This window comes from Apaloderma vittatum, unplaced genomic scaffold (genome assembly GCF_000703405.1).
Source record: "Apaloderma vittatum isolate BGI_N311 unplaced genomic scaffold, ASM70340v1 scaffold9204, whole genome shotgun sequence".
Lineage (NCBI taxonomy): Eukaryota > Metazoa > Chordata > Aves > Trogoniformes > Trogonidae > Apaloderma > Apaloderma vittatum.
In genome coordinates this window covers 125,539-149,290 of record NW_009710946.1, presented here as the reverse complement: position 1 = coordinate 149,290, position 23,752 = coordinate 125,539, and the positions used below count along the sequence as shown (strand labels likewise).

General features: G+C 37.7%; 1 protein-coding gene across 1 annotated transcript in view; it reads left to right on the top strand.

Moving 5' to 3' along the window:
- The window catches only part of MIB1 (mindbomb E3 ubiquitin protein ligase 1), a 65,534-nt gene that overhangs the window by 12,929 nt on the left and 28,853 nt on the right, over positions 1–23,752 (top strand). Inside the window, exons 5-12 of the mRNA XM_009867465.1 lie at positions 3,333–3,399; positions 7,133–7,337; positions 8,023–8,206; positions 8,522–8,666; positions 9,825–9,958; positions 10,616–10,723; positions 14,597–14,794; positions 17,319–17,470. Coding sequence (XP_009865767.1) covers positions 3,333–3,399; positions 7,133–7,337; positions 8,023–8,206; positions 8,522–8,666; positions 9,825–9,958; positions 10,616–10,723; positions 14,597–14,794; positions 17,319–17,470 — 1,193 coding nt within the window. The remainder of the gene's footprint in view (positions 1–3,332; positions 3,400–7,132; positions 7,338–8,022; positions 8,207–8,521; positions 8,667–9,824; positions 9,959–10,615; positions 10,724–14,596; positions 14,795–17,318; positions 17,471–23,752) is intronic.

The window sequence follows — 23,752 nt, the reverse complement described above, 5'->3', positions numbered from 1 at the left end:
TCCTGCTGGTGGATCTGTGAGATCAGTATTAATTTCCCTCCTGGTGTTTGCTGCTGGTGTTAGATGCTATTTCAGTGCATCTGGATCAAACAATCTTTTTTTTAGCAGCACATGTAGGTTTCTTACCAAGTCTGTAGACTCCTCTCTCTAGTTCGATGGATGGCATTGCATATTGGTGGGAATAACACTAGTTGTTCACTAGGCAGCAGCTCCTTCAGCATTGTTTTCCTCTTCAAGGTCAGGGATGTTAACACTTCTACACCATCTGCCAACACTGCTGACATTGCTGTAATGTACATTTTTTTTCTTTCTCTGAAGTTTTTATGATTATGGAAGTGCTGCTGGTTTTTTCAATGGTATAATTGGATGGTAAGTCTAAATAAACTAGGTTTTGTATTTTGTGTTTGGCTGAGCTTAGTCACATACAGCTGGAATGCAGCAAGTTTTTCAGCAAGTCAGAAGGTAGATGCTAGAAAACCGAAGTCCTCCACTGTAGGCAAAACCCATTGTTAGGCACTGTGCATCAGCTGTTATTTTTGATCTAAAAGTCCTGCTGTGCACTGTTTTGTGCTTGTGCTGTTCCTTGAGTTTTCATTATAATTATTTCCTGCTCAACTGGCACTTTCATCCCTTGTCTAAGTACCAATTGCACAAAATCTAGTTTCTTTTTCTGTTTCCTGAAAGAAGCCTATTCAGGGTTCATTGAAGGATTTGTCCATCAACTTAGTGTATAAAGGCTTACGTTTTGTTTTCATCTTTGCATGTTTATCCCCACCACATAATTACACCCAGCCTCGTAGCTGTTGCTTCTTTTTCTGCGCATGGTCTCACCATGAGTGTAAAGCTTGCGTTTTAACAAGCCTTGTGTTTTGGTACATTCCCTTTTGTGCTTGTATGTCTCATCTCCAAACAATCTGCTATTTCAATCCATTTACAAGACTCGGGAAGACTCAGATAACTTGTAAAAATCCCGTTGGGCTTCTCCGAAGTGCAATAGAGCGGGGCTGGCTGAGAGAGCACCAGGGATGGGTGCAGGGGTGGGCTTTGGGGGTGTGTATGCTCCATCCTCACTGGGGCGGCCCCTTGCCATGCAGTCCCCAGGAAAGGATGATCAGGAGCATTCCAGCACCCTTGATTTTTTACATAAGCTACTTGGGCAGAAAAAAGCTTGGTTTTCCTTTTCTGATAAATATAGTAGCCAAGTGCTGGAAGAAGAATTATAGTTGCTTACCCAGCTTTTCTGGTACTGAAGCGCAACAAAGTACAGTTCTCTATCTTAAAACTCCACAGTCTTTTTGGGTTTGCTTGTAAGAGACTAGCAGGCTTTTACTGTGTTGATGTTCCTTTTCTTAGTAGTGCTGTTTGCAAAGTTGCTGAAGGAACTCTTTGCTGTATATATGGGTTAGTTTTCTACTGCCTTAGTCTCTGTCAGTGCTTTGTCTTTCTATGTATTTTTGATCCTAAATTTTTTGGTGAAGGCTTGTGTAAAAAAAATAAACATGTTGCCTTGCTGTTCTATGATACTTAGATCAGACTCTTGTTTTACTCCTTCGAGATCTAACATTGACTTTAACCATGTAAGTGAAAGGAAGACAGATGTGAAGCTGAGGTTGAACATCAAGCTACCACTTAGTGTTACAACCAAGTATGTAATTATATTCTAGAAAAAACCATGTGCAGTGCACAGTACAAGCAGGGTAAAAAGAGAGTATAGATACATAGTTTTCTGGGTTTGTTTCTAGAAAACTTCAGATATTTTAACCTGATTCCTAGTAATTTCTGCTGCAAAATAGTAATTAGCCTTTTACTGAATATTTTATTTCTTCTGTTAGCTTTTAGCCATCTCTGCACATTAACCCTCACTGTAACACAAGCAATCTTTCATCCATGTTTTGCCTGGAACTGTTCAGGACCCTCCTGCACTCCTTAATGCTCTGAAGAATATGAAAACATCTCTTAGCATGTATCCTCCTTCTTAACTTTCATGCAAACAGCTGTTCTTGCGTGACACGAAGAGCTTGTGTTCGGAGGGTGAGACTTGGTGCTTCTGGGCAGGTGAAAGCCTGGGGTTGTCAGGGCAGGGGGTCAGCCTGGTCGAGCCTGAACCCACTGGGTGGCAGCACTTGGTGGCAGGCCTGCAGCTGCCACCGGGCTGGGGGAGCTGCTCCTCTGGTTTATCCTAGGGTTTGAGGAGCAGCTAAAGCTTATTGTTTTCATCAGGCTGGTTTTTCCTTGCTCTTTTAAGAAGTGGCTGTGGATTCTTTGTAGGTCAGGATGCATGCTGGATTCTGTATTGTTTCTTTCTGCTTAGCAGTTGCAGGTCACCGAGGGTAGTATCATGTTCATTGGTGCCTTGGTGTTCTGGAAGACTTGAGAGTTTTTGTTTTAATCCTTTCACAGGAGCACAGTCTGTCAATAAATCTTGGGTGTGGGAAAAATAATTGTGCAAGTATTTTGGTTCTGGTTGATTATATCATAACCACCACCTGTCCTCTCTTTCCTCCCCCATCCCATAGAATATTCTGACACATTTTGTAATCGGTTTCCTATCTCCTCCCCAACTCATCATGCACACAAAATGCTCTTTGTTTAGTGAGAATTGTTCCATAAGGAGCCATGGCAGATGGTGGCCATTTGGCTTATAAGGGTTACACAGGGAAAAAAAAAGAGAATTATAGGAACTCTGCTGGGTTTATGAATAGGAGTTGTTTATCACACTTGAAACTTTTTCTCAGATAATACAAAACTGCATCTTTCTGGAGGATAAGCTTTTGAACTTTTCTCTTTAGAATGCTTGGCTTAGCATAGTGTGATTTTTTTTTTTTTTTCCAAAAAATATCCTTGTGCTCTGTCTATTCTTAACTATAAAGTCTTCATTTTGTAGAATTTGAGTACCAGGTTATCTTCTCAAGGTTAAGTACATATCTGTTAAAAAGGGTTGGAAAGGTGCAGCACTGGCAGCATTAAGTGATTGGTGTAGGCAAGACCGTGGCCTCAAGCACTGTCTGTGGCTTTTTTTGGTTTTGTTTTTCTTGCTTTTTTGCCAGTGTTCACAGACTTGTTTTGAAAAAGGAAAGATAACTCTATAGAACAATGCAGAGGAGCTTTGTGTTATTCTAATACATTTGAGTTTAAAATGTCACATCCTTTATAGACTGGGAATGTATTTGACATTATGTGTGTCAGTAGTGACTTCATGGCACATGTTCTTTTGTACACGTAATTTTCAGCCTTTCTTAATTGAGTGTATTTCAGTTCTGGTTTCACTGATTTATGTTAACCTGGGAACTCAGTCTAGTGAGGACTAAAGTTTTCTCAATCTCTCTCCTTAGTCTGACCTGAAATGTGTTCAAGATGCAAAAGGAGGCTCTTTCTACAGGGACCATTGTCCTGTCTTAGGTGAGTTGAAGATAAAGTAAATTTATCTTAACGTGTGTTAATTATGCTTAGTGTGGATTTCTCTTGCCTTTTTAAATGCAATCTAAAAGGACTGTCCTTACTAGTGAAATGTAAATATGGTAGCATTTCGATGCATTAATGATAAATTGTAGCACTTTTCTAAATGTATTTGGTGTCCATGTGCCAAGTGGATGGCAAGGGAGCTCTGAAGTGGTGACTAAGTAATAGTCGCATCTTATGCACTATATTCCTGTGAAGCCAAACATAGCTGTGCATTCTTATGACTGTTTTAAGTATTCGGAGATGTTCAGTGAAGTAGCGTGTACATGGCCATAAACAGGAGTCACTGAACATATAACTTGACCTGTTATTTTATACTAATACTAGTCGTGAAGTCTTCGTTAAGGTTTTCTATATCAGCTATTGCATTGACACACTCCTCTGGTGTCTTAGCTGGGATGCAGACATGTGCAGAGTATAAAAAGATTGCCACGTGTTCAGGTTTTTGTTCTGGGCAAGTTGGGATAAAGTTTATGGATTATTTGACACAAATTTCTTAATTATTAATACATATTTCTTTGGCAAAACACATAGTCGTAAAACTGGGCGGTATAGAAAATTTTGCTGTTCTTTTTGAGTTTTTTATACTTCAATACAGGTTGAAAACCTCACTTAGCTAATAGTACGTAACTAAAGCGATGAGGATTCTCTGTTGACTAGTTTTAATCTAATTTCTTGCACAAGTACTTGAAGTATGACCTGCAAGCACTGTTCTTTCATTGACAGCGTTGGTGAAAAGGTGAAGACAGTAAAGGCCTGTTTTGTTTTAGAGAAAAAAACATTTGTCCAAGAAGTCATTTAGGTGTTTACTGTCAAGTAGATGAATTTTTTTTGAAAGTAAAAAGCCAGAGCAGTCTGAACTTTCTATCTCGCTTCTGTACGTAAAATGACTTTTGTCATTTTAGTCTCATATGAATAAAAAATGGAACAGTAGTAATGGGGACTTACTGGTTCTTTATAAGAGAGGTAAAATTTGGTTCTAGTGTATGCCCCTTATTCAGTTTAGTTCTTGCTTTAAAAGTACAGGTTGGTGTTTTCTGCGTGTAGCTCTGAGGGTGATACTGTATTTAAATACATGAATATTAGTCACTGAAGATAGTAGGAGACTTTTCTTTGTTAAATTTTTCCCATTCCACTATATTAAGTTGCTCTTAATGGATGACAGTGAACTTGGTTCATCATTCTTGCCACATTATGCTCAGTCTTCTCAGTCTTACTCTTTGTTAGAACATCTGTCCCTTTTATTTGTCTTCTGAATGTAGTTCACACATAGGTTCATGCTATGAATTTAAATATATGCTTGCATTAAAAACTAGGAAGTTATTTTTGAAGCTTCGCGGTATGAAGTAGTGCGAAGTGGAAGTGGAGTATCAACTCCAGCAGGGCCATAATTAACGTGGAGTGGTGTGTAGTTGAGGCAAAACACTGGGACTGATTTGTTCAGTATCACATGGGTGACCTTGATGATGAGACAAAATGCAATCCCAGACAATTTGCAGGTGATGGCAAGTTGGCAGAGGGGTGTGGTTGTCAGAAGAGCCTTGAGGAAGTGAGGAATTTTGTGTATGGAAACCTCATGGAGTTCAATCAGAAACGCAGTTTGGCAGTCTAGTTGAAGTAAACTTATGTGCCAGGAATTCTCGGACTGCCTGAGTGAGGAGTCTTGCTGAGGAAGTCCTGGGTATTGCAAAATTGAATGAGACACCAGTGTACGGCCATTGCAAATAAGGCAAGTTTCATAGTGGGCTCTGTTAGGAAGTTGGTGGGCAAAAGGAAAAGTTGTTATTCCCTGCTTCTCAGTGGTGATTACACTTTTGTCTAGAATGCTCTATCCTGTTTGTGCCATCGTCCGCACATCTCTTCTTCCTTCCTCTCTCCCATTTTTGAGAAAATGTAAAGGGATGTGGTGGTGGCATGCTGAAGTAGTTAAGAGACTGAGAGGATGCGAATTGTAAAGAGGAGGAGCTGGGCTTGTTTGGTATGGCAAGAAGGGAGGTTAAGGGCCCCTTTACAACCACTTGAAGTGGGATTGAAAACAATGGCACCAAAATTTGAGTAGTGGCAAATGGCATAAAACCAAATGATAGTGGCTTTTAGGCTACCTTAAGAGAGGCTCAAGGTGTTCAGACCTGCAGGTCTATATTGCAGCACTGAAAGAACTTACTTGGAGAGGTTGTGGAACCTCAGTCCTTGGGGGCATTCAGGACCTGGATAAGCAAAGCCACAGCTGACCTCAGCTTTCTGTGTGGGATATCAGACCAGATGACCTCTAGAGATCCTTTCCTCTATCTAATGCTTCTATAATTCTTTACTGGTTTGTATCTCTTCCTTTCTTAGACTTCTCTGTCTTATTAGGGCGAGCTCTGGGATGTGTGCTGTTTAAGTTTTCTAGATAGTGAGTTCCATGCTGGTAGCTTATTTGAAGAATTAATCTTTGATTTTGTCCTCTGCAGAAGTGGCTGTTTTCCTTATTGTGTGTGTTTTGCTGTGAAGGCGAAGGGTGTAGACTGAAAATACCATTCCATCTATAGGTCATTTAAACTGAGATCAGGACAGAAAGTCACTGGGTGGTCATAGAAATCCAAGTTCATTGAACCTGAGCATTTATTCATGGCCATGTTTCCTTTCTCAGCAGCTTCTTCTTCACTACGCTCAGATTCTCCTCTTTGCCATTCTGTTCTCTGGAGACTTTTAGTGGTGCAACCATGCTGGCAGTGCTGCCAGCAACTGGTGTGGATTTCAAGCTCTAAAATCAGCCTCCCTCCAAATAATGTCTTTGTCTCTATGTGTCAGGCTATTTGTTTGCACTTCCTTATTGTTACAGTGCAAGAATCCTTTCTCTGTTATTGCCTCCTGATTGGAAGAGCAAGAGACAACAATATTACTAAAGGAACTCTGCTCACCTTTGCCACTGATGTCACTATTGAACTCAATCTACATGATTTACGCAGTTGTGCAGTTGTGTTCTCAATCTTTTGTGGATGGCACCAGATACCATCCTCTGAGTTTGGCAGTGAGGAGGTCCACAGGTGTGTTCTCTCATTACTTAACACAGCTGGATGTGTGTGAATGTATTCCATTTCCCTCCAGCTAATGAGTTTTTGCTATGATGCATCTTTTGACAGCAGGTATTCTCCAGGGAGAACGATTTAGTTTTAGATTTGTAGGTTGTGTTGTGGGTTTTTTTTATCCCCACTGAGAAGATTAAAGATTTTCACCGTTGGTCATTTTGGAAGTATTTTTTTTTTGCCAGTGCTTTCTCCGTTCAAGGGCTGACACAATTCACAACCACTTTCTGTGTGCCTTCTGCTTATCTTTCAGCCTCTGTGTGGATAGCTGGCACATCATGTGTAACTCTCTCAAAATTATCAGACCTTTTATGTATCTAGATGTCTAAAATCATTGATGACTGTTACCATCCCAGTTAGAGCCCACAGAGAACCTGTCACAAGTATTTAGCATTTGCAAGTCTCACTGCTTTTTGTCTTGAAAACTCAGTAAGAAACAGTTCCATAGCCATAGTTTAAGAGTTCTTCTTTACCTGTTCACTCTCTTTTACCTGTTGGCCACTACAGTTGCAGAGACGTTGGGTCTCAGCAATTAACTTCTGTTCATTAAATTGCATGGAAAATTAGTGTAGCCATGTAAACATTTTCTTTGTATTTCATTTCAGGTGAGCAAAATGGTAACAGAAACCCCGGTGGGCTGCAAATAGGTGACCTTGTAAACATTGACCTTGATTTGGAAATTGTACAGTCTTTGCAGCATGGTCATGGAGGATGGACTGATGGCATGTTTGAAACTTTAACAACAACTGGAACAGTTTGTGGCATTGATGAGGATCATGACATTGTAGTACAATATCCAAGTGGCAACAGGTTTGTTATATAGCCTTCTGCACATCAGATAGCTGAATGAAACCCAACCCCAGACCACATGGCACATAAAGGAGAGTTTGCTATATTATATATTAGAATATTGGAATATAACTTGGCATAAAACCAGCTAAATGGCTCTAAACGAGTAAATTTTATAGTACAAATTAGGATGGTTTAGGACATCCATTTAACTGAAGAGTATTTTTATAATTCACTGTTGCAGCTTCTGACCTAGGGAGGAAGGAGCAAAATTCTGTGAGCTTCCGGTATTGTTTCCCAACAGTCCAATCCTTTGTGCGACAGATTGGATCTTCCCCTTTTCAACTAGAGTCATCTCCTTCTCTCTCAGGATAAATAAACTGTATAGCTACTTTTGGGACTATTATATTTCTGTCAGCTTACTTCCCCTTAGGCAGGATATTTCTCCATTGCTTTTAGAAATGTGTGTTTCTGAAGATTGCCCTGGAAATATTAAACTCAATGATCTTCTAGTTGATATGATTCTATGATTCTAAAGAGCCACAGACAAGTTTATGGACAAGAAATGTTTAATAACAATTATACCATAGTGTCCAGTTGCAGAAAGTTTGTAGGCATACGAGCAGAATCTTGTCCAACAGATAGTTTTTAAACAAACATATCACTGTGTGTGTTTAAAATCTACTTTAAACGATTTGTTGTCTAGGTGGACATTTAATCCAGCTGTTCTCACGAAAGCCAACGTTGTCCGAAGTGGAGATGCTGCTCAAGGTGCAGAAGGAGGTACCTCCCAATTTCAAGTGGGTGACCTTGTTCAAGTATGTTATGACTTAGAGCGAATCAAGCTGCTTCAGAGAGGTCATGGCGAGTGGGCTGAAGCAATGCTTCCGGTAAGTGGTTGTATGTTTTGATTCATAAAATGGTAACACTTGTATATTTCTAGTTAGGATTAGTAATAATACCTGGAGGCTGTGGGAGTCAAAGTGATTTTCTTCTAAGTTAAAGAAAGCGTATTTGGTTAAACGTGGTGTAATACTTGCTCAGATGTAGTAACCTGCTTAGCCTGATGAAACTTAGCTAAAGATATTGGGGACTGTACTATTAAACAATGGACTTCATAAAATTTGTGACTTATTTTAAAGCATTTGGATTTCTGAATGTCTTATTTTTAGTGTCATTTGCATTTGATGTTTTCCCTAACACAGACTTTAGGTAAAGTTGGTCGTGTCCAGCAGATCTACTCAGACAGCGACTTAAAGGTAGAGGTTTGTGGTACATCTTGGACGTATAATCCAGCAGCTGTCTCAAAGGTGGCATCAGCAGGATCTGCTATAAGTAATGCATCTGGTGGTAAGTTTGAAGAATAACCAGTAATATATGTATGGCAAGTATATGTATTAATTAAAAACTGGTTAATAAGTACTAGTACATAGTTTGTATGCAAGGTTAATAATACTCTTGACTCGGGATTTGGCTAATTGATGTAGCTTAGAGAAAGATATGAGGAAAAAAGCTTGCAGTCAGTATGAAGATGCTGGTAGTTGTTATTTTGATAAGGTGCAAAAACTCCAAATCAAATTTGAGTTTCTGTTTGGCCAGTACAGGTATGTCTTTGGAGGTCTGCTCTAAGGACTTTCAAATTTAAATGATTGGAAGGGTTATTAGATTGGGATGGGGAATGCGGCATGAAGAGAGTTACTGACCATAGCAGGTGGACTCCTTGTTTAATAGGTGGTGTGGGATAGCAAGCATGAGAGATCTGTTGCAAGCTGTTACTCAGGATAATACTCTTTCTTGAAAATGTCTGTCTTAAAATTTAGTGAGACATGCTTTGACTCATTGAAGTGGGATTTTTTTTCTCTATGTAATCCCATTTCAGTTGTTGAGCCTGCTGTCATTCATCTAACAAGGCAGAAAGACTATCCAAGATGTTTTATGTTCTCTTGGCTGTTTCACAGACGAATTGAACTAGAATGTTTTTCCTTTTTTTGGTCATAGCTAGTTGTTTTTTCCTCTTCTCATACTTGCTTTAATGCCAAGAAACCTTTCTACATAGTTTTCTAGACTTTGGCATAGATACAGTGAGTTTTCTGCTATAAAGACAAAGTCGCAATGGCCATAAAACTAGTTAGAATGATACTAGGACTTAGTGTTTCAAATTGCAGGGGCCAGAGTATACCCTAAATTAAGCTAGAATACTAAAATGCCTGTTATCTTCATATGTGAATTCATGTTTTTACCTTGTCCCCACACTTCTATATTTTATGTTGGACAAGCTATTTGTGGTTCAATCAAGTTGGAAGTGCCTGTGACAGTCTAAATTGTCTAAAGGGCATTGAAGTGCAAGTGCTTACTCTGAACTAAATAGTAACTGAGAGCTCCCATTATTTGGTGGTTTGTGTGTTACTGTATACATGCCTATAAGAATGTGATAAGTTTAGCTGTTATTTTTCTGTTCTTGTGTGATTAGAATTGTAATCTTGATTGTCCTTTATTCGATAATGATAGAGAGATTGTCCCAGCTATTGAAGAAGTTATTCGAAACCCAAGAATCTGGAGATCTCAATGAAGAATTGGTTAAAGCTGCTGCTAATGGCGATGTTGCTAAAGTGGAAGACTTGCTAAAGAGACCAGATGTAGATGTGAGTGTTCTGGTTTGGGAGGACCTGCTTAGGGGCCCTGTAACACTAGAGGAAGTGAAACTGTCCTAGATATGCCTTGCCAGTGTTAAAGAGTCTAAAGGGAAATGTTTTAAAAGACTTGACTCAGGGAACATGTAAAATTAGTTGGATGTTTTTCTCACTGCAGTAGTAGGAATTTTTGCAGATAAGAGACTAAACTTCAGTTCTGAGGATTGATTTGTAGCTCAAGATTATGCAAAACATGGTATTTGGTTCAGACCGACTCCTGTTGTTGCCATAAATTAGAAAATGAAGTTAAATATGCTGTAGAGCAGAGGACTGATACTGTTCTGAAACCTGTTCTCAAAGTCTTTCCTTTGCAGTTGCCCAAAGATGAAAATTTTTAATCCAATTATTGATAGGAGTTTAATGTTTGAAATAAATCCATTTCTTGCTTCTTTCTTTCAATCTAGCTAATACCATAGAAATGAAGTAGAGAAGGCCAAGGAGATCATCTATATGTGCTAGAAAGGCCGCTGTCTGAAAATTGTTTGATACTTTGATACATGTATGCTGTTGCTTTAAGTTTTCTAATAGCCATGCATGTGTACTGCTGAAGCATCTCATAGTGGGGGTGTGTATCTTACAGCTTATCTCAAAGTATTGCTGTGCTTCCAGGTGAATGGACAATGTGCTGGACACACAGCTATGCAAGCCGCTAGTCAGAATGGCCATGTTGACATTTTGAAGTTGCTTCTGAAACAGAATGTGGATGTAGAAGCAGAGGTAACCTAAATATTTTGAAGTATGCTTTGTATCTTCTTAAATCATGAACTTTGCTATGCACAGAAGTAACAATTCTGTTGGAGTTGCCTTTGCTTGCTCTGACATTTGAAAAGAAAAATTGCTTTTCTTACTGTGGTTATGTTCCCAAATCAGCCTCCTGACCCTTTGTAATCTTGCTAGTAGTATCTAATTGTTTAGCACCGTTACGTGAAATAAAATGGTAATGTAATAGAGCTGTGTAAGCTAGTATGTGATTGTAGAGGATGAAGCCCCTTCTTTATTTCCTTTATTTCATACTAGAATGTAGGAGACTAGCACACTGCCTGTGGCATTCAGAGAACAGGGTGCTGGATGCTGCATCTCCAACTTCAGATACTTGCCATGCTGCTTACATCCAGTGTTCAGTTAGGAGAAAGTTTTCCATTCTTATCTAAAGCAAGTTTGAGCAGAAAGTAGTAACAGTATGTTTGGGTAGGAACTGCCAGTGCTGCTTCCAGTTTTTCAGTGTTTTGTTTTGTTGTTTTAACTTCACCCCTCATGGAAGGGTATAACAGAAGTTATAATATATTAAAACATTAATGAAGCAATGGTGTAGTTCTTGGAATTAAAAATTTTATATTCACAGATACATCATTACTTTGTAAAGGTTTTCTGCTAAGTCGTAAAGGTGACTTAGATCTGATGCGACAGATACTCGCTGTGGTCTGATTTCTGTGGAGTAGCTTGATTTTAGAAGTAACGCTTTTGCTGCAGTGCATACTCTAGTTGATAAACTAGATCTATTTTCCTTTAACTTAAATCCATTTCCCCTTGTCCTGTTGGTGGACGCTTATGTAAAAAGTCCCTCCCCAGCCTTGCTGTAGGTTCCCCTCAGGTATTGGAAGGCAGCTGTTAGCAGTAAAATTGTTAAGAGTTCCTGTTTGCTTGGGGTTCAGAAGTACCATAACAGTAGCATTAAAAAAGTAAAATTCAAGATTTTATTTGAATTTTCAAGCCTTTTAAATGTAACTTTGAGTTGTGTAAGTGAACATGGTATTCCTGTATAATATGATTAGATTAATGATTATATGTTTGCCCCTGTACTCGGCTTCGGTGAGGCCCCACCTTGAGTACTTCGTACAGTTTTGGGCCCCTCACTGCAAGAGGGACATTGAGGTGCTGGAGAGGGTGCTACAGAGGCAGCTACCGAGGTGGTAAAAGACTCATGAGGAAAATCTTATGAGGAAGGGCTGAGGGATCTGGGGCTGCTTAGCCTAGAGGAGACTGAGGGGAGACCTTACCGCTCTCTACAGCTGCCTGAAGGGAGGTTGTAGAGAGGTGCGGGTTGCTCTGTTCTCCCTAGTGAGTGATAGGACGAAGGAAAATGGATTTAAATTGCACCAGGGGATGTTCAAGTTGGTTATCAGGAAGAATTTCTTTACTGAGAGGGTTGTCAGGCACTGGAACAGGCTGCCCAGGGAGGTGGTTGAGTCACCATCCCTGGAGGTGTTTAAGAGAGGGGTGGATGTTGCATTGGGGGAATTGTTTAGTAGGTTGATAGAGCTGGGACAAAGGTGAGACTCGATGATCTTCTAGGTCTCTTCCAGCTGATACGATTCTATGATTCTATGTTTCAGGCTATAAAAAATGTCAGCTCTCTAAATTAATGTGCAAAGACCTGGCAGAGCCATCCCAGTAAGCAGAGAGCAAAAATTTAGTCCGTTTACTTCGCTGTCGTGGTCTGTAGCATGGAAACGATGAATAAGAGTCCTTAACTTTGCCTGCTTTATGGCTAAGTTGGATATACTTACACAAACAGTCACTGCTGCAAAGTATATACGTCCATGATGACATTTTCTGAGGATGCCCTCATATTGTTGTCTCCTCTGTGCTTATGTCAGTTATGTCAGTTATGAGAGTTTAATGTAGAGTAGAAGTGGCCTCTGTTTAGTCAGAAAACAATTTGTGACTGACCAGCTCAAAAAGCCTGATGTAGATATTACATAGTAAAAACTTGTATCCTTCTTGTCTGCAGAAATTAATAGAGAACAGTTATTATAGTGACAATACTCACAATATTTTATTGTTGAAACAGAATGCTTTTAATACTTAGATTTATGTCTAAATACAAGTCTTAGGACAGATGTTCAATCGTTGCTAGCTTTTTCTATTGTTTAGAAACTGTACAGTGGAACTTAGCTCCTGAGATTATCTGTTTTGATGCTGAGCTTAAAAAAAATAGGCACATACTTTTTTGGACCTCTACTCATTAAAACAAGAATTCCATACATTGATGTTTTATAAAATCAGGTGTTTGCATCTCAGAGTTAGAATATGGTAAAACTGTAAAATATTTAATAAATTATATGGGGTTGCATTCGTAAATATCTCAGTGTACTTTGCAGACTGCAAATATGAAAAAAACGAATTACCACATACCTGTGAAACAAAGTGCTCTGTAAATGTAAATGTTGTAGCAGTTTAACACTAGGGTCATGCTCTTGATAACTTTTGTCTCATAATAATCTTTATAACCAGGTGAGAAATACAGTGAGATTTCCCTTTCTGATCAATTTCCCTTGCAAATGGACAAGCTGTTTGTGCCAGATGAGCCTGAGAAGGAATCTTAGAAGGCAGTTTCATAGCATAAGTTGATCTGAAAGGCTTAAAAATACCTTGGTTTCAAAAGATATTGAAGCTGCTGTTTACTGCACTGACTATCTTGAAAATCGTATTTGTATTTCCAAAAAAGTGTATTTCATAATTAGCTGATAAGTCTCCTTACATAACTTTTTAAATGCTGTAAATAGTCTCATTTTATTATTATCTTATAACTGTGAAAATACAATTTATTCTAAGAGCTATTCATTTTTGCATTGATGTAAAAGACCTCAGAAATGTGTTACACATAATGAAAATAAGTTTTGAAAGACATTGCTGAGAGAAGCAAATTGATGAGGGAAGCTAAGCTCACTCAAGAGAGACATCCAGTACACCCTTGATCAGTCATGATTTTTCTTCTCCTTACAGTTTTCAGTATTTCTCTACTGTTCAATTTAAATCCTACAAATACGTAGTAATATTCTTCTGTGCATAGAAATCAAGTTAGAAATTAGTTTATGGAAGTAATTATTTCATTGTTATATACCTTTTGTTTTAGTTTTAGCTTTTATATACTGTCATTAATGTTGAAATCACTTGATTGATATTTAAAAATGTTTCATGTAGTAGAGTCCACTCTTACGGATGTTACAGTAACCCAAACTGGCTTTAATGCCATGAATCATCATCATGGAATCAGAGCTTCTAATCAACTTCAGCATCAATCCAAAATTTCCTTTGGAAAAGGTTTATTAACTGAAACTAAGACATACAGAATAAAGCCTAATAGGTATTAGCTTAATTGTATGAATCTTGGCTTATACTGTGATTTGGAATCTGTAATTCTTCCTGGATTACAGGAAACATTGCCCTGAGTTCCCAAGTGTAACATTTTGGGGGTTTTGTGTGTTGGGTGTTGTTTGTGCTTGGTTTTTTGTTGATGGTTTGTGGGTTTTTTTGACAACAGTTGTTTTGTAGTAGGAACTCACATTAATCTTTTTGAGGTTCTGAAAAACGCATCATGCAAAGATTCAGGGCAGTAGTTGTCCGCGGTATACAATATTGTATGTTATATAATATGTATGTTTATCTATGAACAGACTCTTCATCCTCTGTTGCTGTGGTTTGAGCAATTATTTTAATTATGTATTTGAATGATATCATGATTATCTGATTTTTTTTTCTTTCCCTTTAAAGATATCAAGTGTGCGTAGTTGTTCAGTTTAAATTAACCTGGCTTAAATGCAAAGGAAATGTGGAATATTCTGGGTCAAATTCATGTTTCTGCTTTAGGACAAAGATGGAGACAGGGCCGTCCATCATGCAGCCTTTGGAGATGAAGGTGCTGTGATAGAGGTTTTGCACCGAGGCAGCGCAGATTTGAACGCTCGCAACAAACGTAGGCAGACTCCGCTTCATATTGCTGTCAACAAAGGTCATCTGCAAGTTGTGAAGACTTTGCTGGACTTTGGTTGCCATCCTAGTCTACAGGTAAAGTAAATACTAATGTAGGTTCACTTTCTAGCTACAATGTCTATGATTTGCTCTATGTAGATGCTGTGTGAAGGTGATTCCAAGAGTAATGGAAAGTAGGATGAAAGGAATGGACCTTGTGAAGTTATCTGTCCCACCCTGTACCCCAGTATGTGATCAGCTGTAATAAAAATGCCCTTAAATCTGTTTGTTTTGTTGACAGCTAGCTAGGCACCTGATTTATTCTAGCTGGTTGATCTTAACAGATATTTTCACAGACTGTAGTTACCTGTAATTTTTAACTTACTCTCCAGGTTAATCCTTCCTCTGTCAAATCCACTGCAGTTTGCTGTTGCTGCAAGGCACAGCTTTGTGGTTTTTTGGATGATGATATTATGGAATATTTTGTTAAAAGAGGCCTTTTTTTCAGATTTTACCTATCATTGATAGATCTGTTAAGCCAGATTATCTTTTACGTGTTCAGCCTTTTATCTAAAAGGCCATTGTGCACAGGCTTCAAGTACTATAATTTCACAGGGAGTTTATCTGTAATAGTTGTGGCAAAAGCTGTGACGTCTGAGGGTAACGTCCCGTTGAGAAGGTAGAGTAGAAACCACTTATCAGTTAAACAGGTGTCCACGTTCTGAATGAGCTGAATGTAGGCGCATGCAGCTCATTAATAAAAAAAAATAAATCAGAATGGGTAAGTTTGAAAAGGTTTGCAACAGGAAGAAAAGGCTGAAACATCCTGAGCAAATCAAGATACGCAATAACAACACATTTACCTCCTTGTTTTGCTGTGCAAGTAATCAGTGATTTATTTGGGGGGGAGGGGAGCTATATATCCGCTTAAAAAGAGACGAGCAAACTCTTGAAATTAGTGATTATAGTGATTTTTTTTTTTTCATTTATCTGCTTCCACCTGGCTTCATAAGTGCTGTCTTGATCTTGCTGAGGTTGAGCTGCTAGCCAGCTAACATTCATCCAGACCTTAGTTATCACATGTTGAACTGTAGATACAACAAGGAGTCTGATGCCTTGAGTTTGATAAAGTGGGAGTGTATATCATATAATGACATATGATACCTGGGTAGCCAAAATGGATGTGTCTGACTTTAAATTATAGAAGTCTGCTGGACTTAAAAAATTCAGTAGAATGGTGCTATGAAGCTCCATCTGGAAAATAGAGTTATTGAAATCAATGAACTTTCAGATCCTGCACGTGTGCTGAGGAGCTCCGTTGTGCAAATATGAATAGGCAGTTGATTTGGTGGATGAGAGCACAGGGGAGTCAGACTGTGGCATGACTGGAATTTAACTGGCCAGCACTCTATTACTCAAGCCAATTCACTGTGTAAACAGAAACATATGTTAGTCTGTAAACAGTAAGTTCAGGAAATATCATCAATTAAACCAGATAAAAGCTACGTAATTTAGTCTTGGCAAACTGGTTCCCAGTGGTTCAAGCATTTCCATATCCTGGCACTTTTTCCTTGGCAGTTTTTGATTCTCGCTGTAAAGATTGTCAAGATTTATTTTTGTATTAGTGTATTGCTAAAATGTTCAGTTCCTGTGTTAGTCAGTTTGCAGTTGAGTCAGTGTCAGTTACAAAAGACTTCCTGACTTATATGGTGTTAGAATTTTACTGGAAGCATAAATCTAGAGAGTTTGCCTATATAGCTGCAAATAAGCTTAAATGGATGTGTTTTCTCACTGTTAGTCTAGGGCATTCCTTTTCAGTCCAGCCATTTGGGTCCTTGATTAAGTAATGTACTTCTAGGAATAAAAAGTATTTTTCCCTTATTTGGGATATTTGAGAAATAAAATGTCAGGCTAAAAATATACATTCTTTGTCTCTTCAATTATGCACTAAAATATTTTTGTGTACCTTGTGTAATGTAGTCTGGTATTAGCCATAACAACTTCAAAAGCTTAGTATTGCTTGTGACATTGGCCTTTACTTTGTGGAAAATTATCTGCTTCAGTGAAAACAACAGATCTGCCTAAATGTATTACTTAGACTGCATTTTTTTTTTATTTGCTTATGCTTTTATTTCACACTGTCTTTTTGGTATTGTCTTTCGCATGGTTAATTGCTGGCTCAGTCTCAGCCTTCATCACTCTAAATTCCCTGTCTTCTCCCTCCCTGGCTGGTCTCTTCTCTTTCGTGTTATTTTTTGTTGCTGTCCTTCTGTTACTCATAAATTGTAACTTAGGCATCAAGTCTGTTTGGGTATGAGGCACAGATAAGTTGATGTCTGCACCAGTGTCTTGAGTCCCATCTCCTGCAAGGCGTGCTTCAGTTCTGGTGGTAGTGTAATCGTGGAAGACTGGAGCCCTGGGTGCAATAACTTGCTGGGTTTGCAAAGACCCAGAGCAAGATCAGAAAATAGCTTGCTCTTACTTGTGCAGTACAACAACACTTTTAGGGCAGAAGAGCTGCTTTGTGTTTGTGTAGTCAGTTTTTGGAATGATATTTAAGCCTCTTTTTTCTTTAATGTGAATGCGTTTAAAAACTGATGTGAGCTGTTTCTGGTTTTAGGATTCTGAAGGTGACACTCCACTTCATGATGCAATAAGTAAAAAGCGTGATGATATCCTCGCTGTATTGTTAGAAGCTGGAGCAGATGTTACTATCACCAACAACAACGGGTTTAATGCTCTTCACCATGCTGCACTAAGAGGAAACCCTAGGTAAAGATTTGTTTTTAAAGATTGTTTCATCATTTGTGAAAGGAAAGCAAGTGCATAGGAGGGTAGAATTATGGTATTCCTTCAAATGATCCTTAAACTTGCATGCAGTATTTTCTTAAATTTTAATATGTCTTAGATATGCATTTGGTGAATACTCAGGAAGCCATTTTTAAGAATGAAGCTACTAGTCTGCTCAGTTTAACGCTGTATTCACGTAACTCCAGATCCCTGGGAAATATCATATGGTGGGTGTATAATTTTTTATTCAGTAAGATCTTAAAATACGTTAAAATGTTTCCCTTCTCAGATATTGAATATTGGGAAGGGGATTTGTGTTTTTAAGAAACACATATTTCAATAATTATTAAAGATACCGCGCAGTTACAAAGTGATTTTAGGATTGTTGCATTAAATTGTATTTGTCAGTAGAAGAAACTAATTCTGTTTTTTAAAGGGACGTATAGAAGGAATTTATTTCAGCTTTTATATAGCAGCTTATCTGTAAAAGTTAGTTTTAAGTCTTTTTTTTTTTGTGCTAGCTATGTACTATACATCTACATTCAATCTTCAGTTAAGAGAGCTTTCAAAAACTATTGCATAGATAAAGTGTAAGGGAAAACTTGCAGCGTTGTTGGTTCCTTATTAAACTGTGACTTAATGAGCCATCAGCTTAGCAAGACTTCAGCATGTTAATTGTGGTGGAGAATTTGCTGTAGTTTACATGAAGTAAGAAATGTGTGTCTTTATTTAACCACGAAATTCTGTTACTTTTCCATTGAGTGAAATTGGATAAATAAGGCTGTTTATTAATGTATAGGAGTAAAGTCTTCGTTAGTCTCTTAGAACGTAGCTATAAAGACTAATAGTTAAAAAGTAAGCATAAGCATTTATATGTGTATAGGGAATGGAATCGTACTTTACAAAGTAATGGTTGATAGGAACAATAAATGTGTTTACAGTTTCCAACAGTGCTCATAAAAGGCCTGTAAGAGAACATGTCAAGGACCATGGGAAGGGAGCTTATTTTTGGCATTCCGGAGACAATTTTTTCAAGTTTGACTTGGTAACTTTTCACTTAATATGAAATCTCTATATTTAGATAACAGCACTAGCCAGGAATACTGTTTCTTGTTTCCAGTAACCTAGATCAGGTATTTTTTGTTAATTTTTTTGAACTGTGATGCACTTTTCTAGGCTCCTGCGAGATGCAGGTAAAGGGTATGGAGAGAAAAAGCTCTTCATAGGGATGCTGAAGATTTTTCTGTCAATAATGTTTTAGGAGCTGCGGCCTTTTTCTTTGATGGAGGGATCCAAAGTGCAGTTCAAACTGGGTCAGTTGGATGGTTGGCAGATTGTGAGGCATCATGCAATTTTTCCTGGAGTCCCTTTTGTCTTTACAAAAGCTTTTACAGGAAGAATAGGAAAATATTTTCCTGTGTTAGTGATTTGAACCTTATGTAAGTCTCTCCCATAGGTGGATTTTCACTTGCAATTAAATCTGTTAGATACCTGCTTTTCTGGTTGCAGCTGTATCTAAACACTTCTGAAGCATGTAAGAAGAGAGAATCTTGTCGCCATCATAGCAGTAGTAGTTTTGTTTCTTCACAGTAATAGATATTTTACACATCTTACATCACATTTTACATCGTGAAAATAAAACCAAAATCTATTTTGATTTATTTTTTTTTCTAGACCAAAAAATCATTAAAATAATTTAATTCATTCAGGCATTAAGTTTTATTTTCTTTAAAATTCTTAATAAATCTTTAGGACTTTCTTTAAGATTTTTAAGAAATATTTTCTCTAAGAGTGTTTATTTCATTTGTTGATTCTGTAGTTCTACGGGTGGCCTCTTTCTGAGTGAAACCAAAGGTTTTCTATTTGCACTTTGTTTTCCTAATATGATATATAACAATGGATATTACTGATCTGTTAAAAGGTCTAAGCACAAGCTATTTACAACACTGTTACAACCACCTGAACTTCAGCTCGTAGCTGGTGTGGGTCACAAGCAGTACATAATACGTTCTGCTTGAAAACTTAACTTAAGGACCTATCTTTCCTAATGTAAGTTTTCCCACTCCACCGAACCTGCAATTTTAGTGGCTTCAAACTGTGATGCCTTATATGGAATAGAGGGCACTGAATTCCCCCTTAAGGTCAAAGAAATATAAGTATAAAGAAATTATATTTTCTAAAAGCCAAACATATTTCTGTATGTGTATAAGTGTATATGAGTGTGTGTATATATCCACATTTGTAAAAATAAAACGCTTACTATATACGTAAGTATTGTTAAAGTCCACATCCATCTTCCTAGTTACTGACAATAAAAATAAGTGCACGTGTTAAGAATGTGGATACCACAATAAAGTGAAGTAGATTTCTGTAGAAGAACTTTTTCATAGTAGATATCAAATATGTATTTGGAACCAATTTCATTTTCAGTGCAAAACCTGTTTCTGGCTTGAGTTATGACCTCCACTAGCAGTAGGAAGATAAATCTACAAGAAAAAAACCCCCCCCCACAAACTGTTAAAGAGAACATTTGGAATTTTGTAATTTTTTGCATGAAAATTAATAAAGAGGTTGGACTAGATGATCTTTCAAAGTCCTTTCTAACCCCTGACATTCTGTGATTCTGTGTGATACCCCATTTTAAACATTTGAATATTAGATAAAAATTACAAGAAATGTAGCAATTTATATAAAATAACTTAGATGTTTCTCAGTGCTTAATTTTCTAGGACAGTTTGGTAGTGTTTTCCAGAATGCAAGGTAGAGGTGAGTTTTGGAGACCATTCTGTTATTAGTGGAATTTCCTTGTAATAATTTGCTTCTGTTCATACCTTGTGAATTGGTATAGAAACAGAACTTGTGGTTTTCATGCTCATGTGCAATGTTGAAATGTAGATTGGATGTTACTGAGTTTATGCTGTAGGTAGCTTTGAACTTGTACATGGGAGATAGAGGTGAAAAGAAATTTGAAATTAAGTGTGTGGAAGTTAAGATTTTATTTAATGGTTTCTTGTTTGTGATTTTTAACTGAGTCGGTCATATTAAAACTGCCTTTATTTTATACTTTTTTGTGAACCTCAAAGCTTGTCAGGCTGCCTTTTCAGAGATTTTTCAGACAGGAAAGAGGAGACTAAAATTGGAAAACACTGTACAGATTGGTTATTTTTTCCATGTTTTCAACTCTTGGTTGTGTTTGATCTATTCGCATACCTGTGACTTCAGATTTTTGAGCTGAAGACATGACTGTGAAGTGTGGGCGTATTTTATATCCGCTGCCCCAGTTAGTTTTAGATTTGCATTGTATCTTGTGAAGAGAGCTTTATTCCCACAGCAGCTAGCATCTTAAATAGAGCCTGCTTTTAGAACTGACCTGTCTTTGCACACGCGCGTGGCTTCCTCAGAGCAATAAATTCTGCTGGACTTCAAATTAAAAATTTAAAATACTGGGATAAAGTGCAGATTTGATACGTTTCTGTCCAGTAGCAAGGAGCGAGTCATCTTGGTGTTTGTAAACTAGCAAGTAGGAAATTGTAGTTTAAAATGGAATGATGCTTTTTCCACACGGTTATCTTATTTAGTAGATCCATCCTTATTTTTAGACTTGCAGGTGGTTTACACTGGTTCGCAGTGGAATTTTTAACTGTTTTTGGCAATGTATTTTGGAGGTGGGATTTTTCTCCTGTACATAATGTAAATGGTCATTTCGAGGACTTTTGTGCTGTATTGACGTGGAGGTCCTCCCAGAGACAAGTTGTGAGATGATTAAGGAGTTACACAATTATTTTCTGAACGAGTAAAACAGATTTTTTACTTTCATATGTGTGGTTCTAACAGTACGTATGGGTTGAAGCTTAGTTGAAGCTGAGTGCAAAGAAGGCATGTTCCTAGAACCTTTTAGTATTATGTCAGAAAATGGTTTGAGAGAAAACTTCTCTGAAGTTCATGTGGAGAAGGAATATGATCTCCACAAGCAGACCTATATTTAGCCTGTAGCTGTTGAGGTCAGTGACGAATTTATTATTTTAAAATAGTAAATAATATGCCCAGCAGCGTGTGCAAGATGGTTGTTGTTGTTCCCTTGTGCAATTAATTAAAAAAAAAAAAAGAAATAGCAGGGGAGGGCCTCAGGAAGAGAAGTGCCCAGGAATCAGACATTGTTACCATTGCCAATATCATTCATGATTGCTTCCTTTTGATCATGTTTTGATTTTTGTGGTGGTTTATGTTTGTTTTTTATTGTCCTGTTACAGAGGACAACAGATTTGAGGAAAAATACAAGAGACAAGAAATAATTGAAAAATGTATTTATTTTGTTGTTTATCTATCTTCTTTATGAATGTTGTGAGAGATCAATTTTCTGTGAATGTGGACAGAATATTAAACACCGGTAGCTGTTATTTACAAATAAAACCTGAAATATTGGAATACAGAATTTGCTACATGCCTTCTTACCTTCCATCTTCAAGCTGCCTGGAATAATTGAACATAACTGTAGAGAGGACTGCATAATTACTTTGGTGAGACTTAATGTCCAGTTTTGAGAAAAGGAGAAATCCTGTAGTGATCAATGCATAGCTACAGCTGGTTGAAGGGGACCAAATCCATTGAAGAGGTGATTTGGTTCCATTTTACCAGCTCTAGCAAAGCATTGGAGTGAGGGAAGATTATAATTCAGTAACATTTTTTTTTTAAATACATGAACGGTTTACAAGGAACACGTGGCTTTCTTCTGTGTTACGTGTTTTGTTTCTAGTCAGTGCAAATTCAAATTCTTTCACTAATCTGAAGATGGCCAAATGGAAAGTGCTGTACCAGAAGGAGTCTGTACAGTATCCAGGTCTGTTTTTACCTCCACTGTTACCTTTAGGCTCTTTGGATGAGTCTCAGATCAAATCATAGTTGCAGTTGTAACATTTTTTCTGTCTGCAGCAATGAAATTTTAGAGTAGTGACCAGAAGCTGTAGTTTTAAATTTCTACTCATCTAGAGCTCCCTTGCCTCTTTAATTTAAACTTTACTAGGGAAGGAGGTTTTGGTTTCTCCCCCACCTTCCACCCCATTCATTTTCTGGCAGGCTCCCTTTTGCAGCTACTTTAATGGTGTAGTGGTTAGCACAAGTATAAATGCCAAGTGCTTTCAATTCCATTACTATATGTCTGGTTAGTATTAACTTTTTAGGAATGATTATATAATATAGCAGGCTAGATTTCTTTTTAATTGTTTTGTGTTTTTTTTTAACCCTGATGGTGTATGGAAAAAAAAATGCCAGAAAAATACAACTTTTAAAGAATTGTCTGGGGTTGCATCTGATTTCTTCTAAATTAAGGTCCTTAATACATTTATACATGCTCATGTAGCTTTTTCTTTTTTTTTTTTATTAGTGCTGAATTCTTTTTTGAGTTTTAACGGCAGCGGGGAGTAGGGGGCAACCTTAGTTCAAGCCATTCAGTAGTAATGAGTGTGTCAAGTATAGTCTACATCTGTTTGTTGCATAGTCTGACGCTGGTGAGAAGATTTATGTAAATATATTCCCAACACCATGTGTCCTAATAGAAGCATAGCAGGTGTGTCACTTGGACTTAAGCATTAAGATGACTATAAAATTAGTTTCTATTTTTACTGGATATACAGGAACTGTTTTACAGATACAGCTGCTCAAGTGTGCTTTTGGATGGCAATACAGTTTCATGTACTGGCCATATCGGGACAAAAAACGGCTCTGGAAAAAAAGCCGTGTAGCATTTGATAATGTCAGCATCTGTTATCCCTGTCAGTCACACAGTTGAAATGTTTGAGTTACAACTGTGTCAGCAGATGCCCAAAGTTCAACGTGTGCTCAGTTAAAGTTGAACAGCTGATCTAAGTGATGGATGTGACATTTTAGAGTGACTGGATATGTATTCTTAGAGATATGCTAACATGAACTAGCAGGAAGCAATGTCAACGTGTAATTTTAACTTTCATATCACTCTGAACTGTCATTTTGTTTCGGAATAGCATTGCAATGTTATACAAAGAAGACAAGAACAAACACAACATGAGGAATTGTTACCAAAAATCTTTCAAAATAAATTTAAGCTGTTAAAAAGTTAGTGTAGCCAAATCAATTGGTGGTAAGGGCAGAGACTCTTCAGGAAAAAAAAATAAGCTTAGCAATTGCACCCTCTGTAAAGTTGTCAGTAATACCAAATCACTTCTGCAAGCATGATCAACTTCAGGAGCATTGCTCCATTTAGAAAAGCTTCTGCATTCTGATTTGGTTCCC